This window comes from Anomaloglossus baeobatrachus, chromosome 2 (genome assembly GCF_048569485.1).
Source record: "Anomaloglossus baeobatrachus isolate aAnoBae1 chromosome 2, aAnoBae1.hap1, whole genome shotgun sequence".
Lineage (NCBI taxonomy): Eukaryota > Metazoa > Chordata > Amphibia > Anura > Aromobatidae > Anomaloglossus > Anomaloglossus baeobatrachus.
This window is the reverse complement of record NC_134354.1, coordinates 528,859,278-528,880,375: the sequence shown is the minus strand read 5'-3', so window position 1 is coordinate 528,880,375 and position 21,098 is coordinate 528,859,278. Positions and strand designations below refer to the sequence as shown.

General features: G+C 49.2%; 1 protein-coding gene across 1 annotated transcript in view; it reads left to right on the top strand.

The window, feature by feature from the left end:
- The first annotated feature begins 3,889 nt into the window (after window positions 1-3,889).
- ATP10A (ATPase phospholipid transporting 10A (putative)) overlaps window positions 3,890-21,098 on the top strand; it is a 292,107-nt gene continuing 274,898 nt past the window's right edge. Inside the window, exon 1 of the mRNA XM_075336608.1 lies at window positions 3,890-4,602. Within this exon, the coding sequence (XP_075192723.1) occupies window positions 4,145-4,602 (458 nt within the window). The 5' untranslated portion in view covers window positions 3,890-4,144. The remainder of the gene's footprint in view (window positions 4,603-21,098) is intronic.

Genomic DNA, 21,098 nt, shown 5'->3' with positions numbered 1-21,098 from the left:
AACAGAGATAACGCTGCTGTGCACAGTGTTGGAGTGCGGATGGAGATAACACTGAGGCACACGGTGTTTACCGTGTGGACGAAGATAACAATGGGATGCACGGTAAGTTGTAACTGCTGTGAAGTCCGGACGGAGATATGACTGCTGCGCACAGTGACCACTGTGCGGTGTTGACTGGGATAACACTGAAGTGCACACTGACCGCCGTGGGTTGCAGATGGTGATAACGCTGCTGCGTAGTGACCGCCGTCCGGTATGGACTGATCTAACACTGTTGTGCAATGATGGAGATAAGAATGAGGTGCAAGGTGTCCACCATGGGGAAGAAGATAACACTGAAGTGCAGTGACCACTGTGAATTGCAGACAGAGATAACACTGGTGTGCACAGTGACTGCCATGCCTTACAGACAGAGATAACGCTGGTGAGCTGTGTCTGCTGTGTTCTGTGGATGGAGATAACACTGAGGTGCAAGGTGTCTACCTTGTGGTGTGGACGGAGATAAGGCTGCTGCGCACAGTGACTGAATGCGGATGGAGATAACACTAAGGCACACGGTGTCTGCCGTGATGACAGAAACAGCAATGAAGTGTACGGTGTCCGCTGTATAATGCACACGGAGATAAGGCAGCTGTGCATAGTGAAAGAGTGCGGATGGAGATAACACTGCTGCGCACAGAGATTGCCGTGTGCTGCGGACAGACAGAACACTGCTGCACACAGTGACTGCTGTGTGGTGTGAACAGAGATAACTGAGGCGCATGGTGAGAACACGGAGGAGCATGTTATCCGCCGTGCGATGGGAGATAACGCTTTGGTGCACAGTGACCGCCGTGTGAAGCAGGTAGAGATAACAGTGAAGTGCACGGACAGAGATAACACTGAGGTGCATAAAGATAAATAATACTGAGGCGCACGGACGGGGATAACGGAGAAGGGCACGGTGACTGCTGTGTGGACGGAGATGACACTGAGACACACGGACGGAGATGACACTGGAGCCGCACGGACGGAGATGGCGCTGGAGGCACGCGGTGACTGACAAGCAGTGCGGACACAGATAACGCTGAGGCGCAAGGAGGGAGATGACTCTGAGGCGCATGGACAGAGATATCGGTGAGGCACAAGGAGGGAGATAACAGAGATAACGCTGAGGCTCAAGGAGGGAGATAACATAAGGCTGAGGCTCAAGGAGGGAGATAACGCTGAGGAGCAGGGACAGAGATAACGCTGAGGCACAGGGACGGAGATAACGCGGAGGTGCAGGGAGGGAGATAACAGAGATAACGCTGAGGCTCAAGGAGGGAGATAACGCTGAGGCTCAAGGAGGGAGATAACGCTGAGGCACAAGGAGGGAGATAACGCTGAGGTGCAGGGAGGGAGATAATGCTGAGGCACAAGGAGAGAGATAACGCTGAGGCGCAACCAGAGAGATAATGCTGAGGCGCAAGGAGAGAGATAACACTGAGGCACAAGGAGGGAGATAACGCTGAGGCGCAGGGAGGGAGATAACAGATAACCCTGAGGCGAACAGACAGAGATAATGCTGAGGCACAAGGAGGGAGATAACAGAGATAACGCTGAGGCTCAAGGAGGGAGATAACAGATAACGCTGAGGCTCAAGGAGGGAGATAACGCTGAGGCCCAAGGAGGGAGATAACGCTGAGGAGCAGGGACAGAGATAACGCTGAGGCACAGGGACGGAGATAACGCGGAGGTGCAGGGAGGGAGATAACAGAGATAACGCTGAGGCTCAAGGAGGGAGATAACGCTGAGGCACAAGGAGGGAGATAACGCTGAGGCACAAGGAGGGAGATAACGCTGAGGTGCAGGGAGGGAGATAACGCTGAGGCGCAGGGAGGGAGATAACGCTGAGGCACAGGGAGGGAGATAATGCTGAGGCGCAAGGAGAGAGATAACGCTGAGGCGCAAGGAGAGAGATAACGCTGACCCGCAAGGAGAGAGATAACACTGAGGCGCAAGGAGGGAGATAACGCTGAGGCGCAGGGAGGGAGATAACAGATAACCCTGAGGCGAACAGACAGAGATAATGCTGAGGCGCAAGGAGGGAGATAACAGAGATAACGCTGAGGCTCAAGGAGGGAGATAACGCTGAGGCCCAAGGAGGGAGATAACGCTGAGGAGCAGGGACAGAGATAACGCTGAGGCACAGGGACGGAGATAACGCGGAGGTGCAGGGAGGGAGATAACAGAGATAACGCTGAGGCTCAAGGAGGGAGATAACGCTGAGGCACAAGGAGGGAGATAACGCTGAGGTGCAGGGAGGGAGATAACGCTGAGGCACAGGGAGGGAGATAATGCTGAGGCGCAAGGAGAGAGATAACGCTGAGGCGCAACCAGAGAGATAATGCTGAGGCGCAAGGAGAGAGATAACACTGAGGCACAAGGAGGGAGATAACGCTGAGGCGCAGGGAGGGAGATAACAGATAACCCTGAGGCGAACAGACAGAGATAATGCTGAGGCGCAAGGAGGGAGATAACAGAGATAACGCTGAGGCTCAAGGAGGGAGATAACAGATAACGCTGAGGCTCAAGGAGGGAGATAACGCTGAGGCCCAAGGAGGGAGATAACGCTGAGGAGCAGGGACAGAGATAACGCTGAGGCACAGGGACGGAGATAACGCGGAGGTGCAGGGAGGGAGATAACAGAGATAACGCTGAGGCTCAAGGAGGGAGATAACGCTGAGGCACAAGGAGGGAGATAACGCTGAGGTGCAGGGAGGGAGATAACGCTGAGGTGCAGGGAGGGCGATAACGCTGAGGCACAGGGAGGGAGATAATGCTGAGGCGCAAGGAGGGAGATAATGCTGAGGCGCAAGGAGAGAGATAACGCTGAGGCGCAAGGAGAGAGATAACGCTGACCCGCAAGGAGAGAGATAACACTGAGGCGCAAGGAGGGAGATAACGCTGAGGCGCAGGGAGGGAGATAACAGATAACCCTGAGGCGAACAGACAGAGATAATGCTGAGGCGCAAGGAGGGAGATAACAGAGATAACGCTGAGGCTCAAGGAGGGAGATAACGCTGAGGCCCAAGGAGGGAGATAACGCTGAGGAGCAGGGACAGAGATAACGCTGAGGCACAGGGACGGAGATAACGCGGAGGTGCAGGGAGGGAGATAACAGAGATAACGCTGAGGCTCAAGGAGGGAGATAACGCTGAGGGGCAGGGAGAGAGATAACGCTGAGGCACAAGGAGGGAGATAACGCTGAGGCACAAGGAGGGAGATAACGCTGAGGTGCAGGGAGGGAGATAAAGCTGAGGTGCAGGGAGGGAGATAACGTTGAGGTGCAGGGAGGGAGATAACGTTGAGGCACAGGGAGGGAGATAATGCTGAGGCCCAAGGAGAGAGATAACGCTGAGGCGCAAGGAGAGAGATAACGCTGAGGGGCAAGGAGAGAGTGATAACACTGAGGCACAAGGAGGGAGATAATGCTGAGGCGCAGGGAGGGAGATAACAGATAACGCTGAGGCGAACAGACAGAGATAATGGTGAGGCGCAAGGAGGGAGATAACGCTGAGGCGCAAGGAGGGAGATAACGCTGAGGCCCAAGGAGGGAGATAACGCTGAGGCCCAAGGAGGGAGATAACGCTGAGGCCCAAGGAGGGAGATAATGCTGAGGCGCAGGGAGGGAGATAACATAACGCTGAGGCGAACAGACAGAGATAATGCTGCGGCGCAAGGAGGGAGATAACGCTGAGGCGCAATGAGGTAGATAAGGTGCAAGGAGGGAGATAACAGAGATAACGCTGAGGCTCAAGGAGGGAGATAACGCTGAGGCGCAGGGAGGGAGATAACGCTGAGGCCGCTCCACCAGAGATATGACAACCTCCCCCATCTTCCCAGTCAGTGTTGTGGTGGAGCGGAAGCTGTGCGGCTGGCTGCCATTGGTGACGAGGCCGCGCTCCCGGGGAGGATGAGGGCGGGACTTACAGCAACACTCAAAAAAGTTTGGAGACGAAAGTTCAAAGCGGGAACCCGAAATATCAGAGGAGAAAATAAACCGGGTGATGCTGTGTTCCCTCACGTCACATGCGGGAGGATGAGAGCCGGCCGGCCTGTAGCCGGACATGAGGGAGCACTGACTTCTCTGCCTGCCGAGTGCTCGTAGTCTTGCCCGGGGATGGAGGCGGCGGCCGGAGGCAACGGAGACCCTAAGTGCCAGGTGGCAAGAGAGGAGCAGGGCACCGTGAGGAGGAAGAAGAAGCGGAGGAAAAGCAAGAAGGAAAACAAGGCGAGGACGGTCCGCTCCAGTCTGCTGTATGAGGCGACTGGCAAGACGGCGGCGGAGAACCCCAACCGGCAGTATGCGGGCAACTCCATCAAGACCACCAAATACACGGCGCTGTCCTTCCTGCCCAAGAACCTGTTCGAGCAGTTCCACCGTCTGGCCAATGTCTACTTCGTGTTCATCGCGCTGCTCAACTTCGTGCCCGCGGTCAACGCTTTCAAGCCGGAGCTGGCCCTGGCCCCGGTGCTCTTCATCTTGGCCGTCACCGCCATCAAGGACCTGTGGGAGGATTACCGGCGATACCGCTCCGACAAGGAGATCAACCATATGGACTGCCTGGTCTACAGGAGGTGAGTGATTGGAATAATGGTGGTACTGGTCTACAAGAGATGACTGGTGGAAGTAATGGGGTTACTGGTCTAACAGGAGGTGAGTGGTGGGAGTAATGGGGGTACCGGTCTAATGGGATGATCGCTGGGAGTAATGGGGGTACCGGTCTAATGGGATGATCGCTGGGAGTAATGGGAGTACCGGTCTAATGGGATGAGCGCTGGGAGTAATGGCGGTCCCGGCTAACAGAATGAGCGCTGGGAATGATGTTGGTACTGGTCTACAGGAGGTGATGTGAATAATGGTCGCGGTACTAGTCTCCTGGTGGGAATAATGATCATGATGCTGGTGTCCTGGTCTACCAGACGTGACTGGCGGGAATAATGATGGTGATACTAATCTACTGGAGGTGAATGGTCTAACGGGATGAGCGCTGGGAGTAATGGGGGTACCGGTCTAACTGGGGATGAGCTGCTGGGAATAATGGTGGTGCTGGTCTACAAGAGATGACTGGTGGGAGTAATGGGGTTACTGGTGTAACAGGAGTTGAGTGGTGGGAGTAATGGGGGTACCGGTCTAACGGGATGAGCGCTGGGAGTAATGGGGGTACCGGTCTAATGGGATGAGCGCTGGGAGTAATGGTGGTACCGGTCTAATGGGATGAGCGCTGGGAGTAATGGGGGTACTGGTCTAACGGGATGAGCGCTGGGAGTAATGGGGGTACCGGTCTAACAGGGGATGAGCGCTGGGAGTAATGGGGCTACTGGTCTAACGGGATGAGCGCTGGGAGTAATGGGGGTACCGGTCTAACAGGGGATGAGCGCTGGGAGTAATGGGGGTACCGGTCTAACAGGGGATGAGCGCTGGGAGTAATGGGGGTAGTGGTTTAACAGGGGATGAGCGCTGAGAGTAATGGCGATACAGGTCTAACAGGGGATGAGCGCTGGGAGTAATGGCGGTACCGGTCTAACGGAATGAGCGCTGGGAATGATGTTGGTACTGGTCTACAGGAGGTGATGTGAATAATGGTGGCGGTACTAGTCTCCTGGTGGGAATAATGATCATGATGCTGGTGTCCTGGTCTACCAGACGTGACTGGCGGGAATAATGATGGTGATACTAATCTACTGGAGGTGAATGGTCTAACGGGATGAGCACTGGGAGTAATGGCGGTACCGGTCTTAATGGGGATGAGCGCTGGGAGAAATGGGGGTACTGGTCTAATGGGATGAGCGCTGGGAGTAATGGCGGTACCGGTCTAATAGAGGATGAGCGCTGGGAGTAATGGGGGTACCGGTTTAACAGGGGATGAGCGCTGAGAATATTGGTGGTACCGGTGTAACGGGATGAGCGCTGGAAATGATGGTGGTACTGGTCTCCAGGAGGTGACTGGTGGGAATAATGGTGGCGGTACTGGTCTCCTGGTGGGAATAATGATCATGATGCTGGTGTCCTGGTTTACCAGATGTGACTGGCGGGAATAATGATGGTATTACTGATCTACTGGAGGTGAATGGAGGGAGATGGCTGATACCTGGTCCTCTATAGAAGAGCTGGATGCTGGTGGTCTGCTGCTGATTAGTGATAAGAGCTGTGTGATCATGCTGATGTGATACTTCATGATTTCTTCACAATCACATGTTGATTGTCAACATCTTGACCAGAAGTTATCATCAGTGTGTGTAAATCCTGTGTAAAGTATTAATTCCTGACCCAGAGATTTGTACATTTTTGCTGTAACATATAGGACTTGTTTATCTTCCCATTAAGTGCTATGATCTGGCTATTTTGTCAATGACCTTATAAGAATTAAATGCTCCTAATACACTTCAGTGTGATGTTCTTAATTTTTTTATATCCAAACTAAAAACAGTTCCTGTTGTTGGGAATTTCAGAAACTAGGTGGGCTGTTATATTTTATGTGCCCACAGCAATAGCCTGGCAGACAAGTCATTATTATATGGTTCTGTGCCATAATCTGGCAATGTTCATGGCAGCACAAGTCCTGATTACACAAGACAATGTGCTGCTGAGAATGATGGATCTTTGGGAACAGCAAAAGAGGACTTCTGACGAGTGAGTGGTTTACTCGTTTGGTAGTCTTTTTAAATTGCGCGATTATTGAGACATTCATGTTGCTAGGATCGCTTGTTCTCGATGATCGTGCAGTGTACAAATGCATTTTAAGAATCTATGAAGAGCAGGTTTTCTTTAAAGCGAATCTGTCACTAGGTTTTTGCCCGTAATCTGAGAGTAGCATAACGGCATAACGTAGGGGCAATGATCCTGATTCCAGCGGTGTGTCACTTACTAGGCTGCTTAGTGTGTTTTTGATAAAATCACTGATTAATCAGCAGTAGATTATCATTAGAGGACTACTTGTCGTGCTGCAGGTAGTCCAGCATATTCATGAGCTCTGTATAACTGCTAGATCTGCAGCAGAGAAAAGTGATTTTATCAAAATGGCGCAAAATGCTCAGTAAGTGACACATCGCTGAAATCGGGGTCTCTATCTCTGCATTATGCTGCTCTCAGATGGGCGAGCAAAAACCTGGTGACAAATTCCCTTTGAATGCAATGTGTGCTCCTAAGAAAAACAGTATCGATCACCTGTCCTTTTAGGTCACATAAGTAAGATGGTGGTCCATTTTGTGCTACGCTCACTTCTGTCACCCTTCCCCATTTTCATTTGAAAAATGAGCTCACATTTGGCTGTGAAGCAGCCAATTTTTTGTCTGGGAATAGGATCCCTAGCCCTCAATACTGTTGGGGGTCCAAGAGACCATACTCGTATAACCTATCAGTTCACAAAATAAGTTTTGGTACAACTCCTTTTAAAGCTTTGCTATACAGGAGTATTCTCTTCTTCAGGATCCTATCCTAATCTGTAGAAGGTGTAGTAATATGAATATTAGCAAATACCTCCAATTAGAAATGTAGTATAGTTCTGATATTGCCAAGTCTCTAACCTCATGTGCAGTTTAGGAATCCATTGTTACATCCACTCAGGTAGTGAGAGTTAAGGCCCCATCACACACAACGAGATCGCTAACGAGATTGTTGCTACGTCGCAGCAGCGATCTTGTTATGTGTGACACCTACCAGCGATCAGGCCCCTGCTGTGAGATCGCTAGTCGTTGCTGAATGGTTGGGACCATTTTCTTCAAAGCCAATGTCCTGCTGGGCAGGACACATCGCTGTGTTTGACGCCTACCAACGACCTCCTAACACAGTCCCAACGCCGCCGAGATCATTATACAGGTCAATGATCGTTACTCTTCGTTGGTAAGATCTGAGTGTGTGACATCTCACCAGCGACCTCCCAGCGACTTACCAGCGATCCTTATCGGGTCACATCGTTTTCGGGGTCGCTAGTAAGTCATTAAATGTGACAGGGGCATTAGTTATATAGTTAGGTATACATGGTTACGACCACAAGCAACTAAGCTGTAAAGCCCTACATTTGAGTAAAGGCCGCTTTACACGCTCTGATATCGCTAGCGTGGGTACCCGCCCCCATCTGTTGTGCGACACGGGCAAATCGCTGACTGTGCCGCACAACATCGCCCGGACCCGTCACACAGACTTACCTGCCCGGCGACGTCGCTGTGACCGGCGAACCGCCTCCTTTCTAAGGGGGCGGTTTATTCAGCGTCACAGCTGCGTCACTGAACCGCCGCCCAATAGAAGCGGAGGGGCGGAGATGAGCGGGACGTAACATCCCGCCCACCTCCTTCCTTCCGCATAGCGGCCGGGAGGCAGGTAAGGAGAGGTTCCTCGTTCCTGCGGTGTCACACGTACCAATGTGTGCTGCCGCAGGAACGAGGAACAACCTCGTTACTGCTGCAGTAACGATTTTTGAGAATGGACCCCCATGTCACCGATGAGCGATTTTGCACGTTTTTGCAACGATGCAAAATCGCTCATAGGTGTCACACGCAACGGCATCGCTAATGCGACCGGATGTGCGTCACCAATTCTGTGACCCCCAACGAGTTTGCATTAGCGATGTCGTAGCGTGTAAAGCCCCCTTAAGAGACATGGCTATATCAGGGGAACTATACTACATTTCTAATTGGAGGTGTTTGCTAATAATATTATTATTACACCTACTACATATTGGGATAGGATCTTGGAAAAGGGAATACCCCTTTTAAAGTACCACTCCAGCGTTTTTCCCCCAGCACCGCTGCAGTAGTGCTTTTAAATGAAATCCCTCTTCACCCCCCCTCCTTGTTTTACTAGCCCTCAAGCAGGTTCGTTTTTCGATGTCTTACCGGTGTCCTGCGGCGCCATCTTATACCTGTAACTTACGACTGTCCGAAATTCAGAAGTTACTTCACAAGTTCGCAGTGCAAGTCTGTGAGAGCCAGAACTAGGCTCTCATAGTTACATACAAAAAACACAAAAACCTGAGCTGAAACAATGTTCAGTAAACATGCAACATTAAGCATGTGAATTGCAGCCTTAAGACTAGAAAAAACCAAGGAGAAAAATTGTATGAAAAATACCCTGAATATAAATAAATAAATTGCAAGTGCTTAATAACAGGGTACTTAGTGTATACATTTTTGCAAAAAGGTAAAAAGCTGTCTCACCTCGTCACGGTGTACCCATCTGAGACAGTCCCTAACCTACTGAAGTTAAAAACATTATCAATACCTGACTTGTGTCATGTCAAACTCCAATATGGATGGTGGCAAGTGGTTAGCTGTGTCCCAGATAAAATACACAGCAAAGCGAGACGCAATCAGCTGTTCAGTCTCAGTACCAGGAGGGCTGCACCCCCAACCTGCAACCAAGCAAGAAAACATACAAAAAACACAAAAACCTGAGCTGAAACAATGTTCAGTAAACATGCAACATTAAGCATGTGAATTGCAGCCTTAAGACTAGAAAAAACCAAGGAGAAAAATTGTATGAAAAATACCCTTACATTGTTTCAGCTCAGGTTTTTGTGTTTTTTGTATGTTTTCTTGCTTGGTTGCAGGTTGGGGGTGCAGCCCTCCTGGTACTGAGACTGAACAGCTGATTGCGTCTCGCTTTGCTGTGTATTTTATCTGGGACACAGCTAACCACTTGCCACCATCCATATTGGAGTTTTGACATGACACAAGTCAGGTATTGATAATGTTTTTAACTTCAGTAGGTTAGGGACTGTCTCAGATGGGTACACCGTGACGAGGTGAGACAGCTTTTTACCTTTTTGCAAAAATGTATACACTAAGTACCCTGTTATTAAGCACTTGCAATTTATTTATTTATATTCAGGGTATTTTTCATACAATTTTTCTCTCATAGTTACATGGAGTTGTGACATTAGGAGTGCTCTATGAAACGCTAGAGCTGCTGGCAGGTCACAAGTTCCCAGACACCGACCGGAGCTCTGGCGATTGAAGATGATGGCAGGTGAGTATAAAGCTGGGTTCACACACAACGACGTCGCTGTTACGTCACCATTTCCTGTGACGTAACAGCGACCTTAGATGATCGCTAGTTAGCTGTCAAACATGTAATTTTAAGCAGCGACGGAGCAGCGATCATAGCGACCTCGACGGTCGTTGTGCGGTGTCACACGCGTCGCTATGCGACGACTCAGACCTTGATAGAGGCGTGGTGTTTACCCCTAGACATGTTTTGCGTTGCCTTTTTTCACGCCCCTCTATTCCGATTGGTGATCACTACAGCGGCGCCTGATTGGGTGACCGTGCCAAACAAAGGAAGACGCAGTAGTGCTTTCATTCATTCTATTTCATTTCATTCAGATCCACAAAGAACGACACTAGCGACACCAGACAGAGAATCTACTATGTGGAACAAAGAATGAAATCACTGTAACGCCTTCGGCAACGTACCCAATCGGAACGCTGTTGTAACCACCAATCTGAGTCGTAGGGGCATTGCAAAATACACTGCAAAAACACGCCCTTGTCCTACCTTCAGCGTCGTCGCGACCGTTGCTGCTGCGGTGTCAAACACAAGGATGCTGAGCTTATCATCATGGCGCAGCGGGATAGCAGCGATCAAAAAATGACCTGTAATATTCAGGAGCGAGCAGCGATTTCGCAGCAGGGGTCTGATCGTTGTTATGTGTCACACACAGCGACGTCGCTGTTGAGGTCATTGCTACGTCACAGAAAATGGCGACTTAGCAGCGATGTCATTGTCGTCGTCGCTGTGTGTGACACCACCTTAAGACAGAGGGCACCCCTCCAGCGCTGAAATAAAAACAAACAAATGCTGGAATGGTGTTTGAAGGGCATCAACCACTTTAAGAACCATTGTATATAAAGTTTCCTGGATCAGTTTCGGTGGACTCTGTGTGTATCTTACCCAGGACTGCATAGATTCCAGCCTTTCATGCTTTCTCACATGGTTCTCAGCTGACATTCAGTGTTATGCAATGTATTGTGGAGCTTAGCTGTGTGGGGGTTAAATAGAAGCCCACCCTAGTCCGCCTCCATGTGAAAATGGAAACAAGAAGCTACTTAGTAGAGTCTGCCACGTTTTGAGCCTCTAAGTACTGTGCTTTCCATTCATAGGAGAAGGGGAGGGACACGGGGCAGTGCCGCCTCTTTCACCCCACAATCCCAAGTGCCAGTCTGGGACAATGTTTGTTTTTTTGGCTGGGGAGGATCATTCATGGCCTTTGGTGGGAGTCATGTTCTCAGCAGCACAGCACGTGTAGGGTATTGTGTTGTGTCACTCCCATCCTGTCCTGACAATACATCGCTCTGCAAACCCTATAGCCTGAGGGCACAGCTCTGAGCCCTGTAATAACAACAAACGTACCTTCCCTATTGTGTATTTACTCCTTGCTGTGGGAATCGGTGTGATATACAGGGACCTCACAGTAGCATCAGACATCTGCTTTACATCGCTGTCCTGTATTTCAATGGAACATTTAGTTCTGCAGCCATTATGTTGTCCACGTGAGTGTGCCTGGGAGAGGCTCTGTGATCGCCAGCTCTTATAAATTCCGTTTCCACTTGTTTGATCCAAATGAAACTTGGCAATTTTAGACAGATTTTCCAGCATTGCTAACTGTGGTGTTTAATGCATCAAGAAAATTATTTCTGAGCTGTGAGCTTACCAAGTGCAAAGTGTTAACTAGCTTCTAATAAGTAATGTGTAGTTCATTATGACTATTCATTGTGTAATGTTTTCTTGGATACATTTTTCTTATATTGATTTCTGACTGATTAGTGACTTATGTATTCTTGCTTGAGACTTCACATCCAAATGGAATGTTTACAAGTCTTGGGCTAATCATGTCTGTATAGCAGGTGAACCTTCTTGTCTTTATTTAGCTGGGCAACACGGCGACTTTATCATCATCAGTTGTCTCACTACCGAACTTCACTTATTGCCGCTGGTAAATCCCGGCACTATGGAAGATGATGGGTTCACATTGCACATCTGCTCAACAAACAGATCTAAAAAAATCCAGCAGTCTGATTTTCTTAGGCTAAGTTCACACTTCCGTTGTTTTTCATCAGTCACAATCCGTAGCCTTGAGGAATTACGGTATCCTGCAAAATATTTTGCAGGAATCCTGTTTTTCCCCATAGGCTTCTATTAGTGACGGATTGTGACTGATGATGCTGCGTTGCATCTGCTGCGTCGCGGTCAGTCGTTTTTTAACTGACCGCCGGGCGGGAGCAACGCAGCATGTAACGTTTTTTGAGCAGCGCGATCCGTAGGATTTCGCTGCGCATGCGCTCTCTGGCTCCCCGCCCCCGTAACCAGGATAAATATCGGGTAACCAAGCAATGCGCTTTGGTTAGTTACCCGATATTTACAGTGGTTACGGGTGCAGGGAGCCCGCGCTAAGCTGGTATCCAAGATAAATATTGGGTAACCAAGCAAAAAGTGCTTTGCTTTTACCCGATATTTACCCTGGATATAGTGTGCAGGGAGGCCGACACTTCCCCACTCGGCTCCGCCCCCTCCCGCACTTCGCATGTGTACACACACACACACTCGTCCCCAGCCCTGCAGTCCCTGCGGCTCTGACGTCCTCAGCTCCACAGCTCCGCTCGGCTCCGCCCCCTCCCGCACTCCGCATGTACACACACACACACACACACACACACACACACACACACACACACACACACACACACACACACACACACACACACACACACACACACACACACACACACACACACACTCACTCCACCCCCCACACACAACGGAGTCCGACAAAGAAATTCTTTTCTTTGTCACCGTTGTCATCCGTTGTACAACGCATCAGTCACATGCGCATGTGACTGATGCAAAACCACGGAAGTGTGAACTTAGCCTTACTCATTGACTTGCTTGTCACAGTAGGGTATGTGCCGCAAAGTGACCTCATTGACCTTTAGGCTGTGTGCACTGAGCATTTTTCGGGTGCGTTTTTGGGCTCAAAACTGCATGACTTTGCTTCCCCAGCAGAGTGTTTGAGTTTTCATTTTTGCTGTCAGCACACAACTTTTTTTTTTTTTGTTGCATTTCTGAGCTAAAAAAAAATGGACATGTCAATTCTTTCCTGCGTTTTACTGCGTTTTTCACCCATGGAATCTATTGAAAAAACACAGCAAAACGCAGGAAAAAACGCAACGAAACGCGGTAAAAACGCATGCATTTTTTACTGGTGTGTTTTTTTCCGTGCGTTTTCTTGTGCGTTTTTTTTGCGGCCAAAAACGCACAAAAGCAGCGTAAAAAAAACGCTGTGTGCGCCACATAGCCTCATAGTGCAGCGAAGGAGCAGTGGCACAAAGCAGACTTTGGTCATGCGATGCCTGATGCTGCCAAAGTCTCTGTGTAGCTCCAAGTACCTGCCTCATTGTGGGTCTCATGACCCAAACTAATGGACTCCTAAGCATATATGAGATTGTTCGTTCGAATCTGACGATTCACAGCCTTAACACAAATGAGTAAAAAACAGTTGTATAAAATGGCCTTTAAAGAGATTTCATCTATTTTCTGAATAACCTGAGCTGTTACCTGACTGGTTTGTGGAGCCTGTGATAGATCTGCCATTAATGTTTTTTTCTGCCAGAAGGTGCAGATTTCATGCAAAAAAAAATTCTGTACCAAATCTGCAATAGCCTAAGGTACCGTATTTTTCGGACCACAAGACGCACTCCCCCCCCCAAATGTTGGGGGAAAGTGGGGGGTGCGTCTAATGGGCTGAATGTAGGGCATGGCTGCGGGGAATTAGGGTGCTGCGGTGGTGCGGGTCATCGGGGGCACGAGCAGGCAGCAGCAGCACCTGCCGTGACCACGTGGGCCCGCTCATTACATATGCACACCCATCCTCTCGCCCATCTCTCAACGCTGAAGCCGGGGCTGATAGGTGGGCGGGATGATGGGCAGGGACGCGCGCATAAGTAACAGCCGGCCGTGATCACCCCTGGCAACTACAGCCTAGAGTGATCATGCTCGGCTGTATTCACTGCCCCCCGCGCATCATCATCATCAGCCCGGGGTGCAGTGAATCAATGTACTCACCGTTCCCTTGCAGCATCGCGATGTCCTCCAGTCTGCTGGCAGACTGGAGGACAATACATCGCAGTGCTGCAGGGAACGTGGCAGGCTCAACACAGCACTGCCGGCACAGACAGGAGGAGGAGCGACGCTGCGTAGATCGAGGAAAGGCGAGTGTAAACGTTTTTTTTTTTTTTTGTGTGTGCCGAAGGATGGGGGTATATGAGCAGGATGATGGGGGTATATGAGCAGGATGATGGCGTATATGAGCAGGATGATGGCGTATATGAGCAGGATGGGAGCGCATACCAGGATGCAGTATATAGCAAGATAGGGCCATACCAGGATGAGGGACATAAATATATACACAAGGCAGGAGGATCATTGCCAGGATGGGGTACCTTAGTATAGAATTTGGGGATATTACCCCCATAATAGTGTCACTGTTATGGAGCAGATCCTCGCTCCATAACAGTGTCATGACCACATTTTTTGCTTAAAATTTTATTTTCCTATTATCCTTCTCTAAAACCAGGGTGCGTCTTATAGTCCGAAAAATACGGTAACTTGATGTATTAGGCTAAAGCGGGCTTTACACGCTTCAATTTATCTAACGATTTGTCGGTGGGGTCACGTCGTAAGTGACGCAAATCCGGCATCGTTAGTTACATTGTAGCGTGTGAAACCTCCATGCGATTGAACGTTAAAACGTTGATCGCATGCACGTCGTTCAATTACTAAAAATTGAACGTCAGGTTGTTCAATGTTCCCGAGGCAGCACACATCGCTGACACCCCGGGAATGATGAACACAGCTTACCTGCGTCCCGCGGTTACCGCCGGCAATGCGGAAGGATGGAGGTGGGCGGGATGTTTACGTCCCGCTCATCTCCGCCCCTCCGCTTCTAATGTCCGGCTGCCGCGTGACGTCGCGGTGATGCCACACGTCCCTCCCACTCCAGGAAGTGGTTGTTCGCCGCTCACATCGAGGTCGTATGGGAGGTAAGTATGTGTGACGGGAAATAATCGTTTGTGCGACATGGTCAACAAATTGAACGTGCCGCACATACGATTGGGGCGGGTTACATCGCATACGATATCGTATGCGAAATTGTAAGGTGTAAAGCAGCCTTAAGTTCACATGTCCAGTCGTGATCTGTCTTTCTGCCGTTTGAAGAAGATCCATCTTTTGCTTACTGTTTCACTTTCATATGGATGATTACTTGACTGTTCACATGACAAGTAATCATATTTGACACTGATCTAATAAGGTTACTTTCACACTTGCGTTGTTTTCCTTCAGTTGCAATCCGCCGTTTGGAAAACAGCGGAATCCATTAACGGATTCTGCTGCTTCCCATAGACTTGTATGGACAACGGATTGCGAGAGATGGACCAGCGTTGCTTCCGCCTGCCGACGCTGCGTTGCTTCCGCCGGGCGGAAGCAACGCAGCATGTAAAGTTTTTTGAGCAGCGGAATCCTTAGGATTTCGCTGCGCATGCTCTCTCTGGCTCCCTGCACACGTAGCCAGGGTACACATTGGGTTACTAAGCAAAGCGCTTTGCTTAGTAACTCGATATTTACCCTGGCTACGTGTGCAGGGAGCCAGCGCTAAGCGGTGTACACTGGTAACCAAGGTAAATATCGGGTAACCAAGCAAAGTTCTTCGCTTGGTTACCCGATATTTATTTACCCTGGCTACGTGTGCAGGGAGCCCGACACTTCTCCGCTCGGCTCCGCCCCCTCCCGCACTCCGCATGTGAGTATGTGTATATATATATATATATATATATATATATATATAATATATATACACACACACACATACATATACATACATACATACATACATACATACATACATACATACATACATACATACATACATACATATATATATATTCTTGTCCCCAGCCGTGCAGTTCCCGTGGCACTGACTTCCTCAGCGCCATGGCCCCACTCGGCTCCACCCACCCCACACTCCGCCCCCGCACACATTCTCGGCGGCCGAAGGATGGGCTGATCACCCGGCGACCGGCTGCTGTGAGCGATCGGCTGATCACCCGGCGACCGGCTGCTGTGAGCGATCGGCTGATCACCCGGCGACCGGCTGCTGTGAGCGATCGGCTGATCGTTCACAATAGTCTGCCGCCGGTAAAACTTAAAAGCAGATTCTGTTGTTTTGTACGATCCGTTGCATCCGTTGTGCCACTATATGCAACACATCCGTTGCATCCGTCACACAACGCAATGGATGCCGTTCAACACAAGTGTGAAACTAGCCTAAGCATAAAAAAAAATGGAAGAAAAAGAAATCTGTATTTAACAGATCCATTTTTCATAGGCTTCAAAAGTTAAAAAACAAAACAAAAACACCTATCCTGTTGCCATCATTTTTTTGGCTGGACAAACAATATTATAATATAATATGGATGAAATATAATAATTTTTGTCCTGGTAAGATAACTGATTGCTGCTTGATCCATTTCTAATGGTTGATGGACATATGATCTTAAAACCGATTACATCATATTGTGTGAGGATACTAGAAGTCCTGTCTCTCCTCTTATGGTGGTGTCACACACAGCGACGACGACAATGACGTCGCTGCTAAGTCGCCATTTTCTGTGACGTAGCAACGACCTCAACAGCGACGTCTGTGTGTGTGTGTGACACATAAGAACGATCAGACCCCTGCTGTGAGATCGCTGCTCGCTCTTGAATATTCCAGGTCATTTTTTGTTCGCTGCTATCCCACTGCGCCACATGCATCCTTGTGTTTGACACTGCAGCAGCGACGGTCGCGACGACGCTGAAGGCAGTGACGTAGGACTGAAGGCAGGACCCAGGGTGTGTTTTTGCGGTGTATTTTACAACGCCCTCACGACTCCGATTGGTGGTCATAACAGCGTTCCGATTGGGTACCTTGCCGAAGGCTTCGCCATATTTTTGTATGCTAGCCGGGTACAGCAGGCAGGTACGGGCTGCCCCCAACCCCCAGCTGCCTATTTGTACCCGGCTGGGAACCAAAAATATAGGGAAGCCCTTTTTTTTAATTATTTCATGAATTTCATGAAATAATTTAAAAAAAAAAATGACGTGAGCTTCGCCCAATTTTTGAGTCCAGCCGGGTACAACTAGGCAGCTGGGGATTGGAATCCACAGTGCAGGGTGCCCATGCTTTCTGGGCACCCCCGCTGTGAATTGCAGTCCCGCAGCCACCCCAGAAAATGGCGCTTTCATAGAAGCGCCATCTTCTGGCGCTGTATCCAACTCTTCCAGCTGCCCTGATGCCGGGTGGCTCGCTGGGTAATAATGGGGTTAGGGCTAGCTTTATATTATCAGCTGGCCCTAAGCCCGAAATTCATGGTGTCACGCCAATATTAGGCATGGCCACCATGAATTTCTAGTAAAGATAAAAAAAAACACAACACACAGAAAAATATTTTTATTAGAAATAAAACACAACACAATTAGTGACTCCATCTTTATTGAAATAAAGAACCCCCCTCCGCAGTAATCCTGGGTCAAGGGTACCGCGCCGTCCAATCCGGATCCAATATCATCTGATCGTTTGCTGGAAGGCAAAGCGATCAGATGATGTGTCAGGTTCTAGGGGCTGAAGCACATCACACATCAGCTGATTGTATAAAAGCCGTTTATACAATCAGCAGATGCATCGGTGCAAAAAAAAAAAAAAATACTTATGTGCTGATTACCGGCAGCTCCTGGAGCGATGGGGTGGGAGTCTGATCCTGTCTGATCGCTGCAGCAGCTGCCGGTAATCAGGGATGAAGTCTCCTGACGCATCCGCTGATAGCTTAAACCGGCCGGGCGCCCGCGTCACCGCGATACTTACGATCACCTGATGCGTCAGGTGACTGCATCAGGTGATCCATCGCCAGGTCCTGCATCTATCGGAGGTTTCCCGGCCGTCTGCACACAGCCGGAGCGGGGGTGGCGATACCGTGAGAGGAGATGGGAGCGGGCATGGCACCGGGAGTCTGCAGACAGGTGAGTATAACTTTTTTTTTTTTCTTCTACTGTTCACTTTTGATTGCCGCTTCCACCTCCCGCCCAGACATGGCGCCGCACGGCAGCATACATGCACAGGACGGGAGGTGGACGCGGCGGTGACGGTACCGGGAGGATTCACGCTTCTGTATTTACTGACAGAAGGAATCCTCTTCCTGTACATGTCACTTTACTACCCACCTCCTGCGTTTATAGCTGCGTTTTTGGTCTTAGAAATGCACCAAAACGCAGCTATTTGCGTTTCTCATTGCGTCTTTCAACATCCGATTGCACTCAATGGATGAAAAGCGCAGTGAAAAACGCGGGAATAATTGACATGCTGCGTTTTTGTGGCACCACAAAAACGCAGCTGAAAAAAAATGCTGTGTGCAGACAGCAAAAATGAAAACTCATAGACTTTGCTGGGGAAGCAAAGTCATGCAGTTTTCTGAGCAAAAACGCACCCGAAAACTGCGCAAAAACGCCGCGAAAAACGCACTGTGTGAACTTTCCCTTACCCTTATATTGATTGCAATTCCGTTAAGAGTGGAGACACATTGGATTGAGGAGAGGAGACACACTGCTTGTCTATTTTTATGTAAATTGCTTATTGTCTCCTGAACAAACCTCCTTATCCTAAAGCAAGACATGAAACAGATAACTGTAATTGGTGGCTGTCTGCAGTTAGATAACACAGTACAAAGATATGTTATTTTCTGTGTCTAGTTAGATAAGCACACCTTGATCACTGAGTTAATAATAAAGGCCTTGCTTACATATTGGCTGATGGCTTTTTCGGCCTATAACTATCTTCCCTGTCTTCATATACATGAAAATTGAGCTCCTCCTAAACCTTCACTTGTTTTGAAACCAGAATTGGAGAAAACAGGTGACAGCTGGCCCTGCCAGCAGCTTATCTCCTGAATAACAAAAGGTCAGCCCTTTAAAGGGGTTGTCTGGCCATAAGCTTCTGATGACCTGTCCTAAAGAATCCCATACACATTAGACTGTCAGACATATTGACTGTATGGGGGCACCAGCTGACCTATTGATGGGGGTGGGGGGGGGGGTGGGAGATGCCTATCTGGCATGCCGATGTTTAAACTCTTGAATGCATTGTTCTCCTGTAGATAAGCTGTGAGCCAATATGTCAGCCAGTGGTTTTCTCTGTGTATGGGAGACTGAGTAGAGTTAAAGGTACCGTCACACATAACGAGATCGCTAGCGAGATCGCAGCTGAGTCACGGTTTCTGTGACACAGTAGCGATCTCGTTAGCGATCTTGTTATGTGTGACACCTACCAGTGATCAGGCCCCTGCTGTGAGATCTCTAGTCCTTGCAGAATGGTGTAGGCCATTTTCTTCAAAGGCGATGTCCTGCTGGGCAGGACACATCCCTATGTTTGACACTGTGTGACAGGGTCACAGTGACTGCCGAGATCGTTATACAGGTCGCTACTGCGACCTGTATTGTTCCTGCATCGCTGGTAAGATCTGACTGTGTGACATCTCACCTGCGACCTCCTAGCGACTTACCTGCGATCCCTATCAGGTCGCATCGGTTTCGGGATCGCTGGTAAGTCGTTGTGTGTGAGTGGGCCTTTAGGCGCTGTCACACACAACGACTTACCAGCGATCCCGACAACGATACGACCTGATAACGGTCGCTGGGAGGTCGCTGGTGAGATGTCACACAGTCAGATCTTACCAACGACGCAGTAACAATCAGCGACCTGTATAACGATCTCTGCGGGCGTTGGGACCCTGTTAGGAGGTTGTTGGTAGGCGTCAAACACAGCGATGTGTCCTGCCCAGCAGGACATCGCCTTTGAAGAAAATGGTCCGGACCATTCGGCAACGACTAGAGATCTCCCAGCAGGGGCCTGATCGCTGGTAGGTGTCACACGTAACGAGATCGCTGGCGAGATCGTTGTTGCGTCACAGAAACTGTGACTCAGCAACGATCTCGTTAAGCCTGCTTTACACATTGCAATTTGTCGTGCGATCGCACCCGCCCCCATCGTTCGTGTGGCACGGGCAATTTCTTGCCTGTGTCACACAATGTTGTAACCCCCGTCACACCTACTTACCTTCCAAATGACCTCGCTGTGGGAGACGAACATCCAATTCCTGAAGGGGGAGGGACGTTTGGCATCACAGCGACGTCACACAGCGGCCGGCCAACAGAAGCGGAGGGGCGGAGATGAGCGGGACGTAACATCCCACCCACCTCCTTCCTTCAGCGTTGCCGGCAGGACGCAGGTAAGCTGTGTTCATCGTTCCCGGGGTGTCACACGGAGCGATGTGTGCTGCCTCGAGAACAATGAACAGGACGTTCGATTTTTAGAAAATGAGCGACGTGTCAACGATGAACGAGAAGGTGAGTATTTCAGCTCGTTCATAGCTGTCACACGCTACAATATCATTACGACGTGATCCCGCCGACATCTCGTTAGATATATCGTAGCGTGTAAAGCCCGCTTTAGCGATCTCGTGTGTGTGACAGGGCCTTTAGTCAACAGCCATTCAGTGTGTCTGGCCGGCTTTAGAATGCAGTCCTTGATAGGCTTCATTCACTGTTTACATCTTGCTGCTATGCTGAAAAGAGCTGATCAAAGGGGGTTCCTGGTGTAGGATTGGGTAATTGGGGGTGATTTGGCCAGTGGTGTATATAAATCTAAATAAAGTGAATTAGTACTGAGAAGTTCCTGAGATGATATTAGGGTCTGATAAGTGACCCGATATGTCACCAATTTTGTGATTAAAGAATATAAGATGCACAAGTGTTGAAATTAATACATTTATAGAGAACAAAAGTATAAGTGATTAAAGGCATTTTATACCGTGTATATGTAAAGATATGAGAAATATATTCTACCAAAAATATTTGACTTTATAAACATGTCCAATGTAAGTACAGAAAGATGTGTGAATAATCCCATTTTTAAATACTGTAAGTAGCCCTATGAGAAAAAGAGGCTGCTTATAAGTATTAGCTATTATTGCATCTATTTAATATATACCAG